Source organism: Papio anubis, chromosome 6, assembly GCF_008728515.1.
Source record: "Papio anubis isolate 15944 chromosome 6, Panubis1.0, whole genome shotgun sequence".
Lineage (NCBI taxonomy): Eukaryota > Metazoa > Chordata > Mammalia > Primates > Cercopithecidae > Papio > Papio anubis.
In genome coordinates, this window is record NC_044981.1 from 129,535,837 (window position 1) to 129,557,201 (window position 21,365).

General features: G+C 38.5%; 1 protein-coding gene across 16 annotated transcripts in view; it reads right to left on the bottom strand.

Annotated features, from left to right (window-relative positions):
- The window catches only part of EYA4 (EYA transcriptional coactivator and phosphatase 4), a 284,622-nt gene that overhangs the window by 236,883 nt on the left and 26,374 nt on the right, over positions 1-21,365 (bottom strand). For 15 of the 16 annotated variants that reach the window (XM_031667426.1, XM_031667424.1, XM_031667425.1 and 12 more), the window contains exon 2: positions 13,917-14,014. In XM_031667426.1, the coding sequence (XP_031523286.1) occupies positions 13,917-13,949 (33 nt within the window). In that variant the 5' untranslated portion in view covers positions 13,950-14,014. Of the gene's footprint in view, positions 1-13,832; positions 14,015-21,365 lie in introns of all 16 variants that reach the window. The other variant, XM_031667421.1, reaches the window with a different exon arrangement.

The window sequence follows — 21,365 nt, forward strand, 5'->3', positions numbered from 1 at the left end:
CTCTTCTTTAAACTTACAAACTTTCTCTTAATTCCTCATTATCTTCTCTGAATTGAATCTCTGGGATGCCTTTTCTTACCACAACTCTCTTGGGACTTCCTTTTGAAGGGCCACCAGTAACCTTCTGGTCAAGAAACAAAACAATCTCTTTCTCAGCGCCATTCTGCTTGACCTCTCGGAACATCAGACAGTAATGACCAATTCCTCCTGAGAGTTAGCTTGGCCATGGCTCTGAAGACACTATTATCCTATTGGTTCTCATTTCCCATATCTTTTCTCAGTTTCTTACAGTTCATCTTCCTCCTTGCACTTCATAAACATGTTGGTCTTCTATGTTTATCTTCATCCTTCTGCCCTTCCTCAGGTATCATCTCCCCTTAAAAGCATCACCTCAAGGAAAATACTGTTCTGCTTCACACAGCCAGCCCAGACTTCTACCCCATGGCCCAGCAGGGCTTCACCAATTGCTAGTTTTACATGTTCTCAAAAGTCCTCAATTCAAATGCACCTTTCTCTTTCCTTAAGTCATTGATACTTGCTCCTAAACTCTATTAATGATATCTTCTAGGCTTGAAACTCCAGGATAATCTTTTTCCTCCTCCAAGTCCACCCTTTGCCCTTCCTCCCATTAACTCTATTTGGTTTAGTTACCAAGTTCAGCAAAGCTTTATTTCCAAGTTCCTTTCATTGATTCTTTCCTTGATGTCTTTCTTTCCACCATCACGTCATAAGCTTAGGCCAGGGGTTGTCAAAGTATGGCCCACCACCTGACACCTGCTTTTGTAAATAAAATTTTGTCGGAACACAACAATGCCCATTCATTTATTTAATGTCTATGGCTGTTTTCACAACATTTCAAAAAACTGTCAATCCCTGACTTAAGCCTTTTTTGTTGTTGTTGTTGAAACAGAGTCTCACTCTATCGCCCAGGCTGGAGTGCAGTGCAGTGGCACAATCTTGGCTCACTGCCACCTCTTCCTCCTGGGTTCCAGTGATTCTTCTACCTCAGCCTCCCGAGTAGCTGGGATTACAGGTGTATGCTACCATGCCCAGCTAATTTTTGTATTTTTAATAGAGATAGGGTTTCACCATGTTGGCCAGGCTAGTCACCTGACCTCAGGTGATCCACCCACCTTGGCTCCCAAAATGCTGGGATTACAGGCATGAGCCACCATGCCCAGCCACTTGGCTTAAGCCTTTCTGAGTTCATGCACAAACTCCTTCAAGATCCCCTAAGCCATCTCTCGTACTCTCAATTTCCCACCTTCAGTAATCTCCCTACCATCTGGTTAATCTTCCTAAAACATCGTTTTAAATATATTAATCTCTTGCTGAAAAATTATATGTAATTTTCCGTTATGTCCAAGTTAGAAAGTCCAGAAATACAGGACTGTATCTTATACACCTCTGTCTTTTGTGCAGTAATGAGCATCATGGTGGCCACTCAAGAACACGGAAACATCTCAGCTTGGCTTCAAAGTCTTTTTCAGTCTAGTCTCAGTGCTTCTCAGCCAGATTTCCCACTGCCCCACATCCTCGTGCCCACAGAGCTTTTGATTCAGTAATTCTAACCAAGCCACAGTCCTAGGCAGGCCTTGTCACCTTATATTTGGTACCTCTGAGCTTTTATGCCTGATATTCCCCAGGCCAGGAGAGGTTCTCTTTTGTCCATACAAATTCATTCTGTCTTTCAAGACCCAGTGAGGGTGTAACCTAATCTATCTATAATTCCTTTCTTGTCTTTTATTGAACACATTTTCCATGCTGATAGCATAGTACTGTGACCTTTGCAATATTATTTTGCTTTCTTGCTTAAATTCTTTGTTATGTCTTTGGCTTTCATTGTAGTTCACTCAGTAATATATCATAGCATAGTATACATTATATTAAATGTTCAGGTAAACTTTCTCAAATGTTTTGCAGGCAGTAAGTATATAAATAAAAAACTTATTGGAAACAGATGTAATATAGAACAGTGGTCCCCCCAGCACACACAGAGAAGTCATTTGGCAATGTCTGAAGACATTTTTTATTGTCACAACAAAGGAAGGGGGGGTGCTACTGACATCTAGTGGGTAGATACCAGAGATGCTGCTAAATAACACAATGTACAGGACAGCACCCCTCCCTAACACTATAAAGAATTTTGTGACCCAAAATGTCAACAATGCTGAGGTTAAAAAACTCTAATTAGATTAATTCTTTTCTAACCTGAAATGCCTAGAAACATCACATCCACAAAGCAATGAAAAAATGAAAACTATTTGTTGACTGAATTTTCTTCTAAATATTTCACGATTTTGGTTACTTTGATGGAAATCTCAAATAAGTGAATATTGTCTCAATACCTATTCATAGCTGTATGGTGCTCTTTCTGCTATGATAGAGGTGCATCCAGTAATCAGTGACACGGATACGTGTTTTCGGCAATTTGGAAAAAAGCACCTCGAAGGAAAATTCACTGAATGTGGCCACATACAGTCTACAACATAACTCAGTGCTCATGGGTATCAGGATCAAGCAGCTATCTATGTAAACTAACATCTCCTTGATCTCTAAATTTAGGGTGCCCAGGGCTTAGTCCTTTTAATTTGTCCCTAGCTAGACTTATTCTTTTGGGGATTTCAACAAATACAATGTTTTGAAATGCCACTGATATCCTGAAGCCTCCCAAATGTATATTTCAAGTTCAACTCACTCCCCGGGGTCCCCAATGGTTATATCTGATACATATGCCTAAGAGAAAGTAAAATTTCACATGCCTTTATTAGCTTAGTTGGTTAACACGCCCCTGAGAATGTACCCCCATGCAGTGCATCAGCAATCCAGCATTCTCTGTAACTGGGGATCTCCCTTGTTTCCCTGAGGCCTTCTCCTCCTTCATCACCCTAGGAGAACACAGAGACCAAAGAATCTTTCTGGGGCTTCTCACTGCCTCAGTCTCAAAATGATCCACATTATCACTTCTCCTTACATTTCATGAGCCAGCACTAGTTATATGGCCCTGCTGACAGAAACTGAGATGCACCAGAAAAGAGGTGTATGAAAGAGGGTTAGTGAAAACACAGCAATGCCTCTGCCATTGAGTCTAAAACTGACCTCCTGATCTGCACCCCCAACCTATTCTTCCCAAGTCATCCAATCTCAGTCAATGCTAACGCCATCCTTCCCGTTTCTCTGCACAAAGACCTTGAAGTTGTCTCTGACGCCTTTCTGTCTATCATAATCCATATCCAATACATCAGAAAGTCATCTTAGATTAACCCAAATGCAACCACTTGCTACCTCCAATGCTACTTTGTCAATTTTTCATCTGGATAGTTACAATAGCCAGTCTCTGCTCTTGTCATCATAGTCTATTTTCAAAATAAAAGCCAGAGTGGTTATTTAAAAACTTCCGTCACATCACACAATCCCTAAGCCCAAAACCCTCCAATTGCTTTAATGTCATTAAGAGAAAAAGTTTAAGCCTTACAATGGTCTGGAAACCTCTACACAATATGTATTCCTCCACCCTCACATGCCCATGCTGAACACCTTTGTAGCCTTATTTCTGCCTTGTTCTGCCCATCACTACCACCAACACTGCCATTCTTTCTATTCCTTGAACCTACCCTGCATGCTACCACCCCACGGTTGCTGTTCCTTCTAACTAAAACCCGCTTTCCCCAGATATCCACATGGCTCACTTCCTCGCCTCTCTTGAGTCTTTGCCCAACATCTTCTCAGTGAGGCCTCCCTAACTACTCTCCAAAAACTGCAGCTGTCCCTTCACCTACCTACCCTGCCCGCAAGCACTTCCTGTCCTCCTCCCTGCTTTATTTGGTTTTTCTCCTTGCATTTATTACTACCTGATATACTATATTTCTTTACTGTTTGTCTCCCCCCAATAATATAAGTTCCACAAGAACAGTAATATTTGTCCATTTTGTCCACCAAGTATTTCCAACAATGAAAACCATGCTTCAAATATAGCAGTGCTCCACAAATATCCACTGAATGAATTAGTACTAACTATCCAAGTCTCGTTTTAAAAGAATTAAATAATAGAACTTACACAGTATCATATAATCTTAGGCTAAACTAAAATTTAGCGGGAGAGTAAGAATTATTATAGTCATCTTTTAATCCCTAGTTTAGCAAAGTTTCTAGAAGACAGCAAGAAGTCTTGAAATGCTTATTTAATTGAATTTGCTGAACTACCATTCAATTTCCATACATTCTGCTATCTTACGACTGCCTGTTAAAATATTTACTAATGGGGTCAGGTGCGGTGGCTCATGCCTGTAATCCCAGCACTTTGGGAGGTCAAGGCAGGTGGATCACATGAGGCCAGGAGTTCAAGACCAGCCTAGCCAATGTTCCAAAACCCCGTCTCCACTAAAATTACAAAAAATTATTCTGTTGTGGCGGTGTGCACCTGTAGTCCCAGCTACTAGGGAGGCTGAGACAGGAAAATCACTTGAACCCAGGAGGTGGAGGTTGCAGTGAGCCAAGATATGCGATTAATGAAGCTTATACATTTAATCTGTAATCACAGTGGAGTAATTTAAATTTCTCACTCAAACCCATATTTAAAATTGTTCAATTTCCATATAAATAATCTAAGATCATGTTGAGTTTTAATACATACTTTATGACACCAAGTGGACTGAAGGGTCTGAAAATCATGTAAGCTGATAGAAGCAGGTGAGTTCATGTGTTTAACATGAAATTGTGTCTTTTGTAGCAGCATGGATGGAACTGAAGGCCATTATCTGAAGTGAAACAACTCAGATACAGAAAGTTTAATATCACATGTTCGCACTCATAAATGGGAGCTAAATAATATGTACACATGGAAACAGAGTAGGATAATGGTCACTGGAGACCTGGAAGGGTAGGAAGGTGGGTGGGAGTGAGGGATGAGAAATTACTTAATGGTTACAATACACACTGTTCGAATGATGGTTACATTGAAAACCCAGACTTCATCACCATGCAATATATCCATGTAACAAAACCACACTTGTACCCCTTAAACTTACATATTTAAAAAAAAAAAAAAAAAAAAAAAAACTATGGATTCCGGAATAAAGACTATGTGAGTTCATATTCCATCAGCATAGCTTCCAAGCTCGCACAACCCTGAATAAGACACCTAAACTCTGCTTCAGTGTACTTTTCTTCACACTGGGGTTATGACAGAGCCTCCACAAAGGGCCGTTATGAGATTTAGTGACATGAGTTGCATAAAGCACTTAGCATGGTACCTCTATCAATGAACGTTAACTTTTTTCATCAGTGAATTTTTCCATTTGTTGTATACCTTATAGCAGAAATAGCACTATGTTTATGAATGTTTTCTATTTCTCAAAACTATTAAACCATCAAAGAAATAGATTATACTTCTAGCACAAAAAATATTTTCATTTTATTTTTTATTTTTTAAAATTATTATTATTATTGAGACAGAATCTTGCTCTGTCACTCAGCATGGAGCACACTGGCACAATCTCGGCTCACTGCAACCTCTGCTTCCCGGGTTCAAGTAATTCTCATGCCTCGGCCTTCCAAGTAGCTGGGACTACAGGTATGCGTCACCAGGCCCAGTTAATTTTTGTATTTTTAGTAGATACGGGGTTTCGCCTTGTTGGCCAGGCTGGTCTCGAACTCCTGACCTCAGGTGATCCACCTGCCTCAGCCTCCCAAAGTGCCAGAATTACAGGCATGAGCCACCGCGCCTGGCATAAATTATTTTCATTTTAATTTATAAGGTAGAATTATTAGATAACAATATGTAACTTGTAAGTTCAGATACAAGACTTTTGGTACCCAAAGATATCATAGCTCTTATTTATATCTATACCATCCAGCAACTTCCCAGGGATCTTGACAACTCATCAGCCCAGAATTAGCAGGTATGAGGCTTGGTGCTACCCTTCTTTCTTACCAAGTCCATGGCAAATCACACCAAATTGATAACGTTACTTTTCCAATGAGCTAGGATGTAGCCATAGGTTCCTTCTCAACACAAGCCCCTGCTACCAGCTGATCACACGTGACAGAAGAAAACGTAATACTTAGTCTCCAGATCTTGGCAAGTGGCATACAATCATAATCCATATTCTGCATAATATGAGGCTCTCCATATATACATATATACACATATATATCATATGTATTCTAAGATTTGAGAAAAAGTTTTAACAAATCAAATTATAATTTTAGAAGGCCATAGAAGATAATAATTAATGAAATCTTGTGCTGAATTTTCATAAACTCACACAAAAATATAAAAACTCAAGAGTTAAAAAAATACTTAAAAGTAGGAAAAGGATATGACCAGACACTTCTCAAGAGGACATACAAGCGGCCAACAAACATGAACAACTGCCTGCTTAACATCACTAATGACCAGAGAAGTGCAAATCAGAACCACAACGAAATACCATCTCACACAACTCAGAATGGCTATTATTAACCAGTCAAAACATAACAGATGTTGGCAAGGCTGCAGAAAAAAGGAAACACTTATATACTGTTGGTGGGAATGTAAGTTAGTTCAACCACTGTGGAAGCAGGTTGGAGATTTTTCAAAGAACTTTAAACAGAACTACCATTTGACCCAGCAATCCTACCACTGGTTATAGACCCAAAGGAAAATAAACCATTCTATCAAAAAGACATTATTCACAATAGCAAAGACATGGAACCAACTTAGGTGCCCACCACAATGGAATGGATAAAGAAAATGTGGTTTACATACACCATGGGATACTATACAGCCATAAAAAAAAATGAAATCCTCTCCTTTGCAGCCACATGGATGCAGCTGGAGGCCATTGTCCTAAGTGAATCAATACAGGAACAAAAAAACAAATACCACATGTTCTCACTTAGATGTGAGAGCTAAGCGGTGAGGAAACACGGACATAGAGACAGAAACAAGACAGTGGGAACTACTAGAAGTGGAAGGGAGGAAGAGGAACAAGGGCTGAACACTTACCGGTTGGGTATTATTCTCACAACCTAGGTGCTGGCATCAATCGTACCCCAAACCTAAGTGTCACACAATATACCCATGTCACAAACCTGCACATGTACCCCTGAAATCTAAAATAAAATTGAAATTAAAAATCTTCCTCAATAAAATTTAACTCAAAATGAACTGAAGACCTAAATATAAGAGCTAAAGCTATTGAAAACTATAAAATTCATATAAGAAATCATAGGAGTAAATATTTGTGAAGGCCATTATCTTAAGTGAAGCAACTCAGATATAGAAAGTCAAACATCACATGTTCTCGCTTACAGATGAGAACTCATAAAGAAATGAAATCATAGGAGTAAATCTTTGTGACCCTGAGTTAAGCACAGATTTCCTACACACAACACTAAAAGCACAAGTGACAAAAGAAAAAAATAGATAAACTGGACTCAAATTTAAAACTTCTGTGCATCAAAGGACACTATCAAGAAAGTGAAAAGACAACCCACATAATGGGAGATATCCTTTGAAACGTGTAGATCTGGTGAAGGACTTTTATCTAGAATATAGACAGTACTCTTAAAACACAATCGTAAATAAAGAAGTAACCTCATAAAATACGGGCAAATTTATATTCTTTCTATTTAAAGAGTATAAATAGAAGTGCCTCCATACAATGGAACATTTTTTGGCAATAAAAAGGAATTAAGTACTGATTCATGCTACAACATGGATGAACCTTGCAAATATTATGTCACATATAAAAAGCAAGCCACAAAAGTTCTCATATTGTATGACTCAATTTATACGAAAGGTCAAGAATAGACAAATCCATAGAGAGAGAAAGTGGACTGGTGCTTGTCTAGGGCTGAGGGGTGCTAGTCGGGGGAATAGGGAGTGTACTAATGGGCATGAGATCTCTTTTTCAACTGATTAAAAAATCTCTAAAACTGTGGTAATAATTGTACATCTCTATGAATACCCTAGAAATCACTGAATTGTACACTTTGTGGGTGAGCTGTATTGTATGAAAATGACATCTCAATAAAACTACTATTGGCCGGGCGTGGTGGCTCACACCTGTAATTCCAGCACTTTGGGAGGCCGAGGCGGGCAGATCACGAGATCAGGAGATCGAGATCATCCTGCCTAACAGAGTGAAAACCCATCTCTACTAAAAATACAAAAAATTAGCTGGTCGCTGTGGCACGTGCCTGTAGTCCCAGCTACTCAGGAGGCTGAGGCAAGAGAATCGCTTGAACCCAGGAGGCAGAGGCTGCAGTAAGCCGAGATTATACCACTGTAGTCAACAGAGGGAGACTCCGTCTCAAAAAAAAAAAAAAAAAAAAAAAAATTAAAAAAAAAAAAAAAACTATTATTTTTAAAATGCCTAAAATGAAAGAGTAAGCCTTAGTGATTACTAAACATTAAAATATACTTAATATATCTACTTTGTAACTTCAGTTTAGGTACTCTATTACATAACTGCAAAGTCAAGCTGTAACTGGCAATTTGGAGTTAACAGTAATTCTGAAACTGAGCTTTGAACAGAATTCCACAGAACTCTGAAGTATGTTGTTCAGTTGGATAGTATAAAAATTACATGTTGTAAACAAGATTCTTTTAACTAGTTTAAAGGTCAAGTTCTTCCATATAGAATTTGATCCTCCAAAAGAATAATCCAACGTTGTTTAGATCTAAATAAAATGTATTTAAGATATTCAGTACAAGTATGCCTGCTGGTCGAATTGGTTTAGAGTACCCAAGAATAAAGCAACAGAATAATAGGATTTTAGGATTTTGATAATGTCACATTATGAAAATACAAAAATGATTTAAATGAAAATTAAAATAATTATAATCAAAATAATTATATTCTGATGGTGTTTAAACACCATCAGAAATTGGTGGTTCTGAAGTTCTATGTCCAGATGATAAGTTTAATGGCAAATTCAATTCTATACAATAGTTAGAAATCTGACACAGAGAGGAACACACATTTTAAAGATGGGCTACTGGCTATAATCGAAGATAATACTGTGGGATCTCTAGGAACAAAGATCTGAGGAATAATCAAAGTCATGAGTACTCTAAAGAAAAACAAGGGAGAGAGATAAAAATAAATTAATTTACTAAACTAGTTCTAGAATTTTAATAGACATTATTAAATTAGCATGTTTGGTGCAGGCAAATACATACAATTTTTACCTACAAACGTATGTAGAAACGAATTTCCAAAAGTATTCCTGAAACGTCTATGAATATGTTTCTTAAATACAAATAGAATAGCTTTGAAAGAAATGTATTATATCTACAAATGTACATAGAAATGAATTTCCAGAGGTATTAATCAATCATACAATACGTAACATGATCCAATGGATGTGAGTTAATTTAGATGTCACTAATAAAATCATGCCACCAACAATATAAGTGAATTGATTTAGTAACAATGTGGAAATACATACGAATGTTCAGGCCCTTAATGCATAACATTTAGGGAAAGCAATCCTACTGTAACATCCATTTTACTTAGTTTTACTTAATATTCACTAATGTTTTATTTTATAACATACAATACTTAACACTAATAAAACATATTTATTTTCAAACCTGCTGGCTTGATCGTTAATTTAGGCCAGACTCCATCTCCCGTTGATATGAACGTTTTAGATGAGAAAAAATCTGAAGTAGTATTCAGGAGCATGAAAATAGGATTATAAAACACCTCAATCTATAAGGATACTATAGAAGCTATAAAACTAATACATATTGCTCATTCTCTGCTTACATACAAAAAATACAATATATTTCATGGTATGAAGGGAGCTATTGCTAGGTATAACCTACATTCATAGCCATTTCTATTATCAAGAGCATTTCATTAAAAACTGTATTAAGTTGCAACTGGCTATAACTTAAATCAACTCTAAAGAATTATGAAACTCTAAAATAGAATTGCAGATAAATTTATGAAAGCTAAATATTATTTTTAGTTGCTTATCTCTTAAAATTCTCTACATCCTCTAATCCAGAATGCCAAATAGGAGCCAGATATACTAGAGGAAAAATGAAGGACTGAACTTTGTTTTGGTCACATGCAGTTAAACTCATGTTAGACCTTCTATGCAATTTTTTAAGTGAGTGGAATATAAATTCATGAGTAAGTAATCTACTCTGAGAATAACATTTTGGCTTTCTAAAATTTGTCAGGCTACTTATTAACACACCTCACTACAAGTATATAAAAGCTTTTGAAGAAAACATTTACTGAACACTGGCAAGAATCATGCTAAGAAGTAAGAGTACAAAATGAGCAAGAACCACCATTACTCTTAAGTAGTTTATAATCTAGTGGTGAGATAGGCAAGTAAACAGATAGGGTTTCAGTCCTGTTGGGTAAGTGCTGGGTTAGGGGTAAATGCCAAAGGGTTATGGCAGCACACTGCAGAGGGCCCTAACCAGAAGGGCTGATTGGGTGAGAAGAAAGGAGGTAGTCTGAGAGGGCTGCTCAGAGGGATGGAAACCTAAACAGAGTCTTCAAGAATCACAGGTTATCCTGGTGGGAAAGAGACCCCTCTGGGAAGACGTTAAAGCACTTGCAAATGCATAGAGACCTCAGAGAACCTGGGAGATTCAGAAACCAGGGAAAAAAAAAACCTGAAGAAATAAATAAGCATTAAGCTCTGTATGCTTGATGACACACTTGAGCCTCTCCCTTGAAGGCAAGAAAGGGCTTGTGAAGGATAAAAATGAGGGTAGTGATGTGATCAGGGTTGTATTTTAGGAAGACAACTCTGGAAGCAACTTAAAGTAAAATAAGAAAGTCAAGAGATAAAATAAAGATCTCAGCTAAACTAAGGGAGCTCCAGCAAAAAGAATAGCTTTGAATGACATTAAACATTAAGAGTGGACAAAGCTTTGAGATGAGGGATGAAGAAAAGGAGGATTACTACCTCTTTTCTGCCATAACCCATTCAGTAGCTGATGATGCCATCACACTGAGATGAGTAATACCGGCACAAAGGACAAAAGGAGAAAAGCTGGGAGAGGGGAGGAGAGCTGGTGAATTTATTTTTCATTTGCTGAGTGTGTGGACCTGTGAACTTCCAGGAAGGGATGTCTGGTCAGTAGCTGGATATGCTAGAATGAATGAATATCATTAAAGAGCATCTGAATATCTCAGGTATTTGTGACAGTAGCTAACATTTATTGAATGTTTACTCTAAGTGAGGCATATGCAAGCACTTCATAAAACATCTTTTTAATATCCTTCCACTCCATAGAGGAGGAAGAGTTTAAGTAATTTCCCAATGGCTTTAAAGTATTTAAGTGATAGGGAAATCTGATTTTATAGCTCATGACCTTAACTACCATATTATGTTGTATCATGCAAAATCCATTAAAAGTTTTGGGACCAGCTAGAAAGAAGTAGGTTTAATTCTGATCTCTGCTACTTAACAGCTGTTTGACCGTGACACTCTCTATGTCATAGTTTCATCTATAAAACGGTGAGCTTAAAAATTGCAATGAAGGGATACATGGTAAGAACTGGAGAGAGTATATGGAAAATGCTAGATGCAGTGTGCATGTGCCATAAATGACTCCTACTGCTATGTCTACGCCCAAAGAATCCCCCTTGAACCAAAATAGCAACGATATGTGTAAATTCACTTTCACCGAACTATGAACTTTAATTCCACCCCTACTTGTTCTATATCTTAATAAATTTATCATTTTTCAAAATATTTTGAGACATTAATATACTCCACAAAATTTAGAGTCATTTAAAGATTTCATTCAAAGATAAATCACTTCCATGTAAAAAGGCTGACTCTTTTTCTTTTCTTTTTTTCTTTTTCCAACATTTCTATAGATGCCATAATATGCATAACCCAAAAGCAATGAGGCATGTTGATGTTAGGGAGAGAGCTTTGGACTTGGAGTCAGAAGAACTGTGTGAAGTCCCAACTCTGCCTCTTACCAGCCATGCCAATATGGGCAAGCCATTTAACAGTTCTAAGCATCTCTTTCCACATTTGCGAGGTGAATACATTGGTCTACATGTTTGAAATTTAAATTCAGCAAATGGGTTCAAGCTGAGAGGGTAGGCAGGTCACCCTAGATTTCCTGTTCTCAAACCTGACTGCTCATTAGCATCACTGGAAACTTTTAAAAACATACTTCAAAAAGAAATAGTGAGCTCCATGACCTTAAAATATCACTAGAAGGACACCATATCTGATTTACAAGTTCTGTGCTTCATTTTGTGAACGGTGATATGATGCATCTTTAATAACACGTCACTTTAGTGTTAGACATAAAAATACATTCTCAACTGCATTGAAAATAAAATTCTTTCTTGAGTATATACACACCCTATAGTAATTAACAGAATCAACCATCTGGTTTTCCCCAAACTCTGCCTGCTTTAGAACTCAAAGTTCTGTGTCCCTAGAAACCCCTCAGTCTCTGGAAACAAAGACCGTTGGTCACTCTAACATATACACACACATACATACACATACTTGCATATACACACACACTTGTATGTGACCCTCGGTGTATTAGAACAAAGTTCAGATCAACAGTACTCCTTTAATGAAGCATCACCACTAAGATGTTATCAACACTTACTACTAACTATTCAACTCCACCATAGTCACACAGACAGACCTCTGATTCCAACAGTCATGATGACTAACCTCCATTTTGCCAGAGTCCATTCTGTGAATATTTACAGTCAATAACCAGTATTTTTAAAAGTTTTAAAACCCTTGCCTTCCCATAGCCATTTCTGTTTACCTTACTAAAGGAGTCACACAATTCTAGAGGAATGTATCTCTATGATTTGACAGATTTTGTAGTTTTTTCACTTTATAACTTTTTGTTACATTTTTCCTATGATGCCATGTGAAATAAATAATAATATATAACGAAATTAGACTATGGTCATGTCTATCCAAATTAAAGGTATGGCTATCATTTCTTTTAAATAAAATATTCACTACAAAGCAAATCAAATTAACTTCAAATGGCACCAGAATATACATCTGTCTTAAAATTAAACTCATCACATGTACCTTTTCTAAAACCCATTATTATATATGAGTATCTTTTCCTCAGTTGCCTGATGGAGAAACATTTGACTGTAAGATTAGGTCATGATCACATAAGCTAATAAAGAATGGCATCAAAAAAAAAAAAAAAAACAGAACAACATCAGACTGCAGAACACACTCTCAGTAGCTACAGGTCTTGTTACTTGTAGCACCATGAGTTGCCTGTATGCAAAACAGCTCAAAGGACAGCTTCCAGTAGTGTGAAGGTGTGGGGGTGTGAGGGAAGCCCTCCCATTGCCTCTAGTTCCACACACTAAAGAACCACTGTCACAGAGACACCACTAGCAAGCTAGGAGGAAAGGTTGCAAAGAGCCTTTCCCTTTGAGAAATCAGAATCTTCAAAGTATTGCCGTCAGTCTGGTGCATCCTTGGTCCTGCAATGAATCTAGTAAAATACAAAAAGCCCTTGAGAACTATGGTTTCTTTCCTCCTTAAAATGAGCAACAAGCATGCTAATGACATACTTTCTCCTTTTATACTTCTGATAGTCAGCAATATCCAGCATATCGGAAATAAAATAATAAAGGAAGTGTATACAATTGTTTAGACTGTCTAAAACATGCATCATGATCTCAACGCCCTAGTCTTTCCACCACTGGCTTTCCAAGTAGAAAATCAAGGAAGACATCAAAATGTGACATCCTCATTAAGCAGAAACAGCATAAATCTCCAAGTCTGTTTCATGGTCTTTGAAAGAAAATTCAAAAATTATTTAAAAATATATTTAATGACAAACTTACTTCTTACAATATATCCCTTTTACGTATGATTTTCAGTAGTGTTATCGCAACTTTTTTCCAGCAAAACTGAGAATGAAGACTTACTGATTGTTCATTTAAATCCTGGGAGTCTTCCATGTGGTTTTCTCACTTCTCCTGCCACTCCCAAGTAGAAGCAGCTTCCTTCAAGTAAAAATGACTATCTAAAACAAGAAGATGGAAACAAAGTGGAAAAATAGTTACCTTTATATTCATTTGTAAAGTTACAAAAACATATTAAGGCATAGCATGGTAATTAGTAACTTATAGGAACATTCTTTCAAGAAGAAAATCCCCTAATATTGTCTCCATATCTGATGCAATTAATGATCTTGAAAGTAGTGTCGTGGTAAAAGTGGGATATGTGAACAGCTAGTCAGGAATCCTACAGATCAACAAAAATACCCATAGTCTGCAATAAACACAGTCTGTAATAAATAGTTAATACACTATTTTGCTGAGGGAGGTATGTCATCAAGCATCTGATAGATTAACAATCAAGAGTTTGAACTAACCATTTACTTTCAAAAGTACATAAAATAATTTGAAAAAATAAGTGTGCATTTTAATATGACAGCTTTCTCTTACAGGAAAACTTGTCTGAATTGTCTGATGATTATTCTTCTGAAAAATAATTACTCTTCACTTTTAAAAAATATAAAAATATAAAATACATGACCAACTTTAAAAAGACAATATGTTAAAGAATGTATTACAAATAAACATGGGAAAGATAATTAGTAATACACTATGGTGAAATAACTGGTTAACTATTCAAAAAATATCTTTACTCCATACCATACATTAACATATTTTCAAGCGAACTAAAGTTAAAAAAAAACTCTAAGAAAAATAGGCATATATTTTTAAATCCCCAGATAGAGGACTTTATCATAGTAGCAACAGAAGACACACCAAAAACCCAAATAACCCTAAATCCTCTCTCTTGCTCTCTCTTTTAAAGCACATACACGCAAACACACACACACACAAATGCACACACATAATAATGAAAATTAAAAGGCACAGAAAAATCTAGAAATACCTGTGCAAATATCAAACACAATGGGTCAATGTTCTTAACAAATAAAGAGCTCTTACAATTCAAACAAAAAGGCACACACCCTATAGAAATATATTCAATCATCATAAAACAGTGTTCAAATTCACAAGAAAATGAAATGTAATTTAAAATTGCAATGATACACTTCTAGTGTTCAAATTCTAATTCTAAAAAAGAAAAATTAAAAGATTATAATAAAAACAATTTAGATTTAAAAAATTATTCATCGTAGATGAACACAGATATAATCATTGAAATCACATTTCAAGAAATATCTACTGACATCAAATATTTCTGAAAATACAATTTAAATGGAAAAGAGTATTACAATCTAAAGAAATAATTGGACACTGTGGTGGTTAATACTGAGTGTCAACCTGATTGGATGGAAGGATACAAAGTATTGATCTTGGGTATGTCTGTGAGGGTGTTTCCAAAAGAGATTAATATTTGAGTCAGTGGGCTGGGAAAGGCAGATCCACCCTTAATCTCGCAGGCACAATCTAATCAGCTGCCAGCGAATATAAAGCAGGCAGAAAAATGTGAAAAAGAGAGATGGGCCTAGCCTCCCAGCCTACATCTTTCTCTCAGGCTAGATGCTTCCCACCCTCAAACATCGGACTCCAAGTGCTCCAGTTTGGGGGCTCGGACTGGCTCTCCTTGCTCCTCAGTTTGTAGGCAGCCTATTTTGAAACCTTGTGAACACGTGAGTTAATATTTAATAAACTTCCCTTTATATTTGTATATATCTCCTATTAGTTCTGTCCCTCTAGAGAACCCTGACTAATACAGATTTTGGTACCAAGAGTGGGGTGTCTGATGAGCATCAGCATCGGGTGCCTTAACCCGGCATTCAGTTCATCCCGCAGTGCTAGTTCTGCTTATCAAAAGTGGACTCACATCCCACGCCTGGCTCTATGCCAGCAAGCCAGGTTTCTAACCCATTTAAAGTTTGAGAATAGGTTCAGACCATTTTAGCCCCAAGACCTTCAATCATTCACTTTACCAAATAAAACAGCCTGGCGTCCAGAACAGGAGAAGGTTCTGCAACAGGTCCAGGTTGCTGTGCAAGCTGTTCTGCCACTTGGGCCATATGACCCAGCAGATCCAATGGTGCTTAAGATGTCAGTGGCAGTTAGGGATGCTGTCTGGAGACTTTGCCAGGCCCCCATAGGTGAATCACAGCAGAGGCCTCTAGGATTTTGGAGCAAGGCCCTGCCATCTTCTACAGATAACTACGCTCCTTTTGAGAGAGAGCTCTTGGCCCATTACTGAGCTTTGGTGGAAACTGAACGTTTGACTATGAGTCAAGTCACCATGCAACCTGAACTGGCTATCATGAACTGGGAGCTTTCTGACCCATCTGGCCATAAAGTGGTCTGTACACAGCAGCACTCTATCATCAAATGAATGTGGCATATACGTGATCGGGTTTAAGCAGGTCCTGAAGGCACAAGTAAGTTACATGAGGAAGTGGCTCAAACGTCCATGGTCTCCACTCCTGCCACCCTGCCTTCTCTTCCCCAGGTTGCATAGATGCCTTCATCGGGAGTTCCCTATGATCAGCTGGCAGAGGAAGAGAACCAGGGCCTGGTTCACAGATGGTTCTGCAGGATATGGAGGCACCACCCCAAAGTGGACAGCTGCAGCACTACAGCCTCTTTCTGGGATACCTCTGAAGCACAGCACTGAAGGGAAATCTTCCCAGTTGGCAGAACTTTGAGCAGTGCACCTGGTTGTGCACTTTGCATGGAAGGAGAAATGCCCAGATGTGTGATTACATAGTGATTCATGGGCTGTAGCCAAGGGTTTTTGGCTGGATGGCCAGGGACTTGGAAGAAGCATGATTGGAAAATTGGTGACAAAGAAATCTGGGAAAAAGGTATGCGAATGGACCTGAGTGATCAAAAACCAGGAAGGTATTTGTATTCCATGTGAGTGCTCACAAATAGGCTACTTCAGCAGAGGAGGATTTTAATAATCAAGTGGACAGGATGACCCATTCTGTGGACACCACTCAGCCTCTTTCCCCAGCCACCCCTGTCATTGCCCAGTGGGCCCATGAACAAAGTGGCCGTGGTGGCAGGGATGGAGGTTACACATGGGCTCAGCAACATGAACTTCCATCCTCCAAGGCTAACCTGGCTACAGCCACTGCTGAGTGCCCAATTTGCCAGCAGAAGCAAGCAACACTGAGCCCCCGATGTGACACCATCCCTCGGGGTTATCACCCAGCTGCCTGGTGGCAGGTTGATTATACTGGACCTCTTCCATCATGGAAAGGGAAGAGGTTTGTCCTCACTGGAATAGACACTTACTCCAGATATGCGTTTGCCTATTCTGCACGCAATGCTTCTGCCAAGACTACCATCCGTGGACTCATGGAATGCCTTTTCCACTGTCTTGGTATTCCACACAACATTGCCTCTGACCGAGGCACTCACTTTATGGATAAAGAAGTGCGACAATGCACTCATGCTCACGGAATTCACTTGTCTTGCCATGCTCCCCATCATCTTGAAGCAGCGGGATTGACAGATGGTGGAATGGCCTTTTGAAGTCACAATAGCAATGCCAAGTAGGTGACAATACTTTGCAGGGCCGGGGCAAAGTTCTCTAGAAGGCTGTGTATGCTCTGAATCGGCATCCAATATATAGTACTGTTTCTCCCATAACCAGGATTCACGGGTTCAGGAATCAACGGTGGAAGTGGAAGTGGCACCACTCACCATCACCCCTAGTGATCCACTAGCAAAATTTTTCCTTCCACTAGCAAAATGTTCCCACGACATTACCTTCTGCCAGCCTAGAGGTCTTAGTTCCAGAGGGAGGAACGCTGTCACCAGGAGAGACAACAACGATTCCATTAAACTGGACATTAACATTGCCACCTGGACACTTTGGGCTCCTCCTACCTTTAAGTCAACAGGCTAAGAGGGGAGTTACTGTGTTGGCTGGGGTGACTGACCCAGACTATCAAGATGAAATCAGTCTATTAATCCACAATGGAGGTAAAGAAGAGTATGCATGGAATACAGGAGATCCATTAGAGTGTCTCTTAGTATTACCATGTCCTGTGATTAAGGTCAATGGGAAACTACAAGAGCCCAATCCAGGCAGGACTACAAATGGCCCAGGCTCCCCAGGAATGAATGTTTGGGTCACTCCACAAGGGAAAAAAAACACGACCTGCTGAGGTGCTTGCTGAAGGCAAAGGGAATACAGAATGGGTAGTAGAAGAAGGTAGTCATCAATACCAACTACTACCATGAGACCACTGCAGAAACGGGGAGTGTAATTATCATGAGTATTTCCTCCTTCTTCTGTTAAAAACATGTTTGTACACGTATACGCTTGTACTAAGTGTATATCTTTATTTCCTTTTCCTTTATCATGTGGGCATTTAAATATTATTAACTTTATGTAATAGTATTTGGGCTGGGGATTGATGCATTTCCGGTTGTACAAAGGACAGCTGTATTATGTTAGGCATAATTATGACCTTATAATATTGTCTTTATTTGAAGATGATGTATGATCTCAGGAGATATATATGGGTTCAAGTTGACAAGCAGTGGACCTGTGATGGATAATACTGAGTGTCAACTTGATTGGATTGAAGGATACAAAGTATTGATCCTGGGTGTGTCTGTGAGGGTGTTGCCAAAAGACATTAACATTTGAGTCAGTGGGCTGAAGAAGGCAGATCCACCCTTAATCTGGTGGGCACAATCTAATCCGCTGCCAGTGCATATAAAGCAGGCAAAAAAATGTGAAAAAGAGAGACTGGCCTAGCCTCCCAGCCTATATCTTTCTCCCATGCTGGATGCTTCCTGTTCTTGAACATCGGGCTCCAAGTTCTTCAGTTTTGGGATTCGCACTGGCTCTCCTTGCTCCTCAGCTTGCAGACAGCCTATTGCAGGACCCTGTGATTGTGTAAGTTAATACTTAGTAAACTCCATATGTATGCATATACACACACACACATACATGTACATATGTATATACAAAATATCCTATTAGTTCTGTCCCTCTAGAGAACCCTAATACAGATGCCAATTCAGTTTATTGAATATTCAGTATCAGCAGATGTGTTGCTCAGTTTTACATATACCCAGTCATTTATTCCCTACTGCATCCAAGTAGGCATGGTCTTAATTTCTTCAATTTCTTTTATGCTTTGCAATATTTTCCAAAGTATACATGTTACTTTCCTTATTAGATTACAAGATGTTTTAACAATTACAAGAGAAATTTAGAATGTAAATTGCAAAATGTTTTATGCATATATAAACAGAGACAGATCAAATTTTTTTCATTCTTCAAAGTTAAAAGTCATAAAATAATAATAACACATGTATATAATGTGACAGTTTCAGTGAGATATTGATTTAAAATACTCCAAAACTAGAAAAGCATCATTTTGAAGAAAAGCACAATTTTAAATTTCATATGAAAACGGAAGGGAGGATGTATAGAATATGGCGGATTATCAAGCACACTGAAAGTTGATGCAGTACACATGTGTTTTTTGTTTGTTTGTTTTGTTTTTTTGAGATGAAGTCCTGCTCTGTCGCCCAGGTTGTCGTGCTATAGCACACTCTCTGCTCACTGCAACCTCTGCCTCCCAGGTTCAAGCACTGTCGTGACTCAGCCTCCTAAGTAGCTGGGACTACAGGAGTGCGCCACCACACCTGGCTAATTTTTGCATTTTTAGTAGTCTCACCATGTTGGCCAGGCTGCTATTGAACCCCTGGCCTCAGGTGATCCACCTGCCTCAGGCTTTCAAAGTGCTGGGATTACAGGCATGAGCCACCATGCCTGGTCAGCAGTACACATTTGAATTCAAGAGGATAAGTAGGCAGAGAGTTCTAGATTTAAGGTGGTGTTTTTGTGTTGGGACACCATGGGGTGTGGAGGCTGAGAAACCATGATGGAAAAGCCCGGCTTTTTGCCTCTTAGCTCACACCCCCACCTTCCTCTTCTCCTGATGGACTGGTTCCTCCCCTCAAATCTGGGTCTCTCAGCCTGATCCTGATTCCTACTAATTCCTTTCTTGTTTATCCTTTCCTAGCTGGCCCATTGATCCTTGGTCCTATAAACTGTCCCCTGGCCCAAGTAACCTAGACCACTCTGGCTCAGGTTCACCTTGGAAATGATGCATGCAAATAGTAAGTGCTGGCCACTGGTCAGCAGGCACTGAGCTGCCCAAGACTTGACACCTGCCCACATCATGTCAATCCCTCTATTCTCCCAGACTGAATTGTGGCTGGTCACCTCCTTTAGAGCCATTTTCTCCTCACTACCTTGATAACAAATTAGCCAAGTGCTCTCTTTCAAAGGAAAATCTGATGTTCTTTCTTACTCTGATAGATACATGGATTAGATAAATGGCAAAAATACTGCACTGGATTGCAAAGAGACCAGACAATTGATTGCCTACATAAACAAAACAAAGCAAAACCTTTGCATTTCTGAATAAAGAAAAATAGCCCCAAAAGTAAAAGGATACAATAGATTATGGAAAATTCTTTAGTAAATAAATATGACTATATATACACTTATTGAGGACATAAAAATTAGTGAGGAAAAGTTTAAATGCCCATTAGATGATTAGGAAAGAGTAGGAGAACACAATTCATTATAAGAAAATGTAAATAATAAACAAACATATGGAAAAGCGTTCATTTTCACAGTTACTGAAATACATAAAGCTGAGCAATAAGTACACGTTTCTTGGATCATTGTATACATATTCAATGCCCAAGCAATTTATATATGATAATACTTAATATATCAAAAACACCATGAACACGGTGTCAACTATTTGCTAGTAACAATGTCAAGTTTTCTAATATTTTTAGAAAGCAATCCATCTATGTGCTTTAAGAGCTATAAATATGTTTAAGCTCTTTTATCCAGTATTAACTTTCCTAAGGAGTAACCTTTCCCCCAAAAAAGCCGCAAAATATAAACTACAGAATAATTCATGACAATGAAACAAGTAACAGCCTTATCTTTGTAGTGGATTAATTAAACAAATTATGGTCAGTTGTGTAATACAATTTAATAGTCAAAAATCTAATTATAAAAATGATGAGGGGCCAAGCACCATGGCTCATGCCTATAATCCCAACACTTTGGGAGGCTGAGGTAGGCGGATCACCTAAGGTCAGGAGTTTGAGACCAGCCTGACCAACATGGTGAAACCATGTCTCTACTAAAAATACAAAAAGTTAGCCAGGCAGGGTGGCAGGTGCCTGTAATCCCAACTACTTAGGAGGCTGAGGCAGGAGAATTGCTTGAACCCAGGAGGCAGAGGTTGCAGTGTGCAGAGATCACGCCACTACACTCCAGCCTGGGTGTGACAGAGCAAGACTCTGTCTCAAAAAAAAAAAAAAAAAAAAAGTGGAAAAGTGAAAATTGTTGACTGTGAATTAGGTGAAAAAATA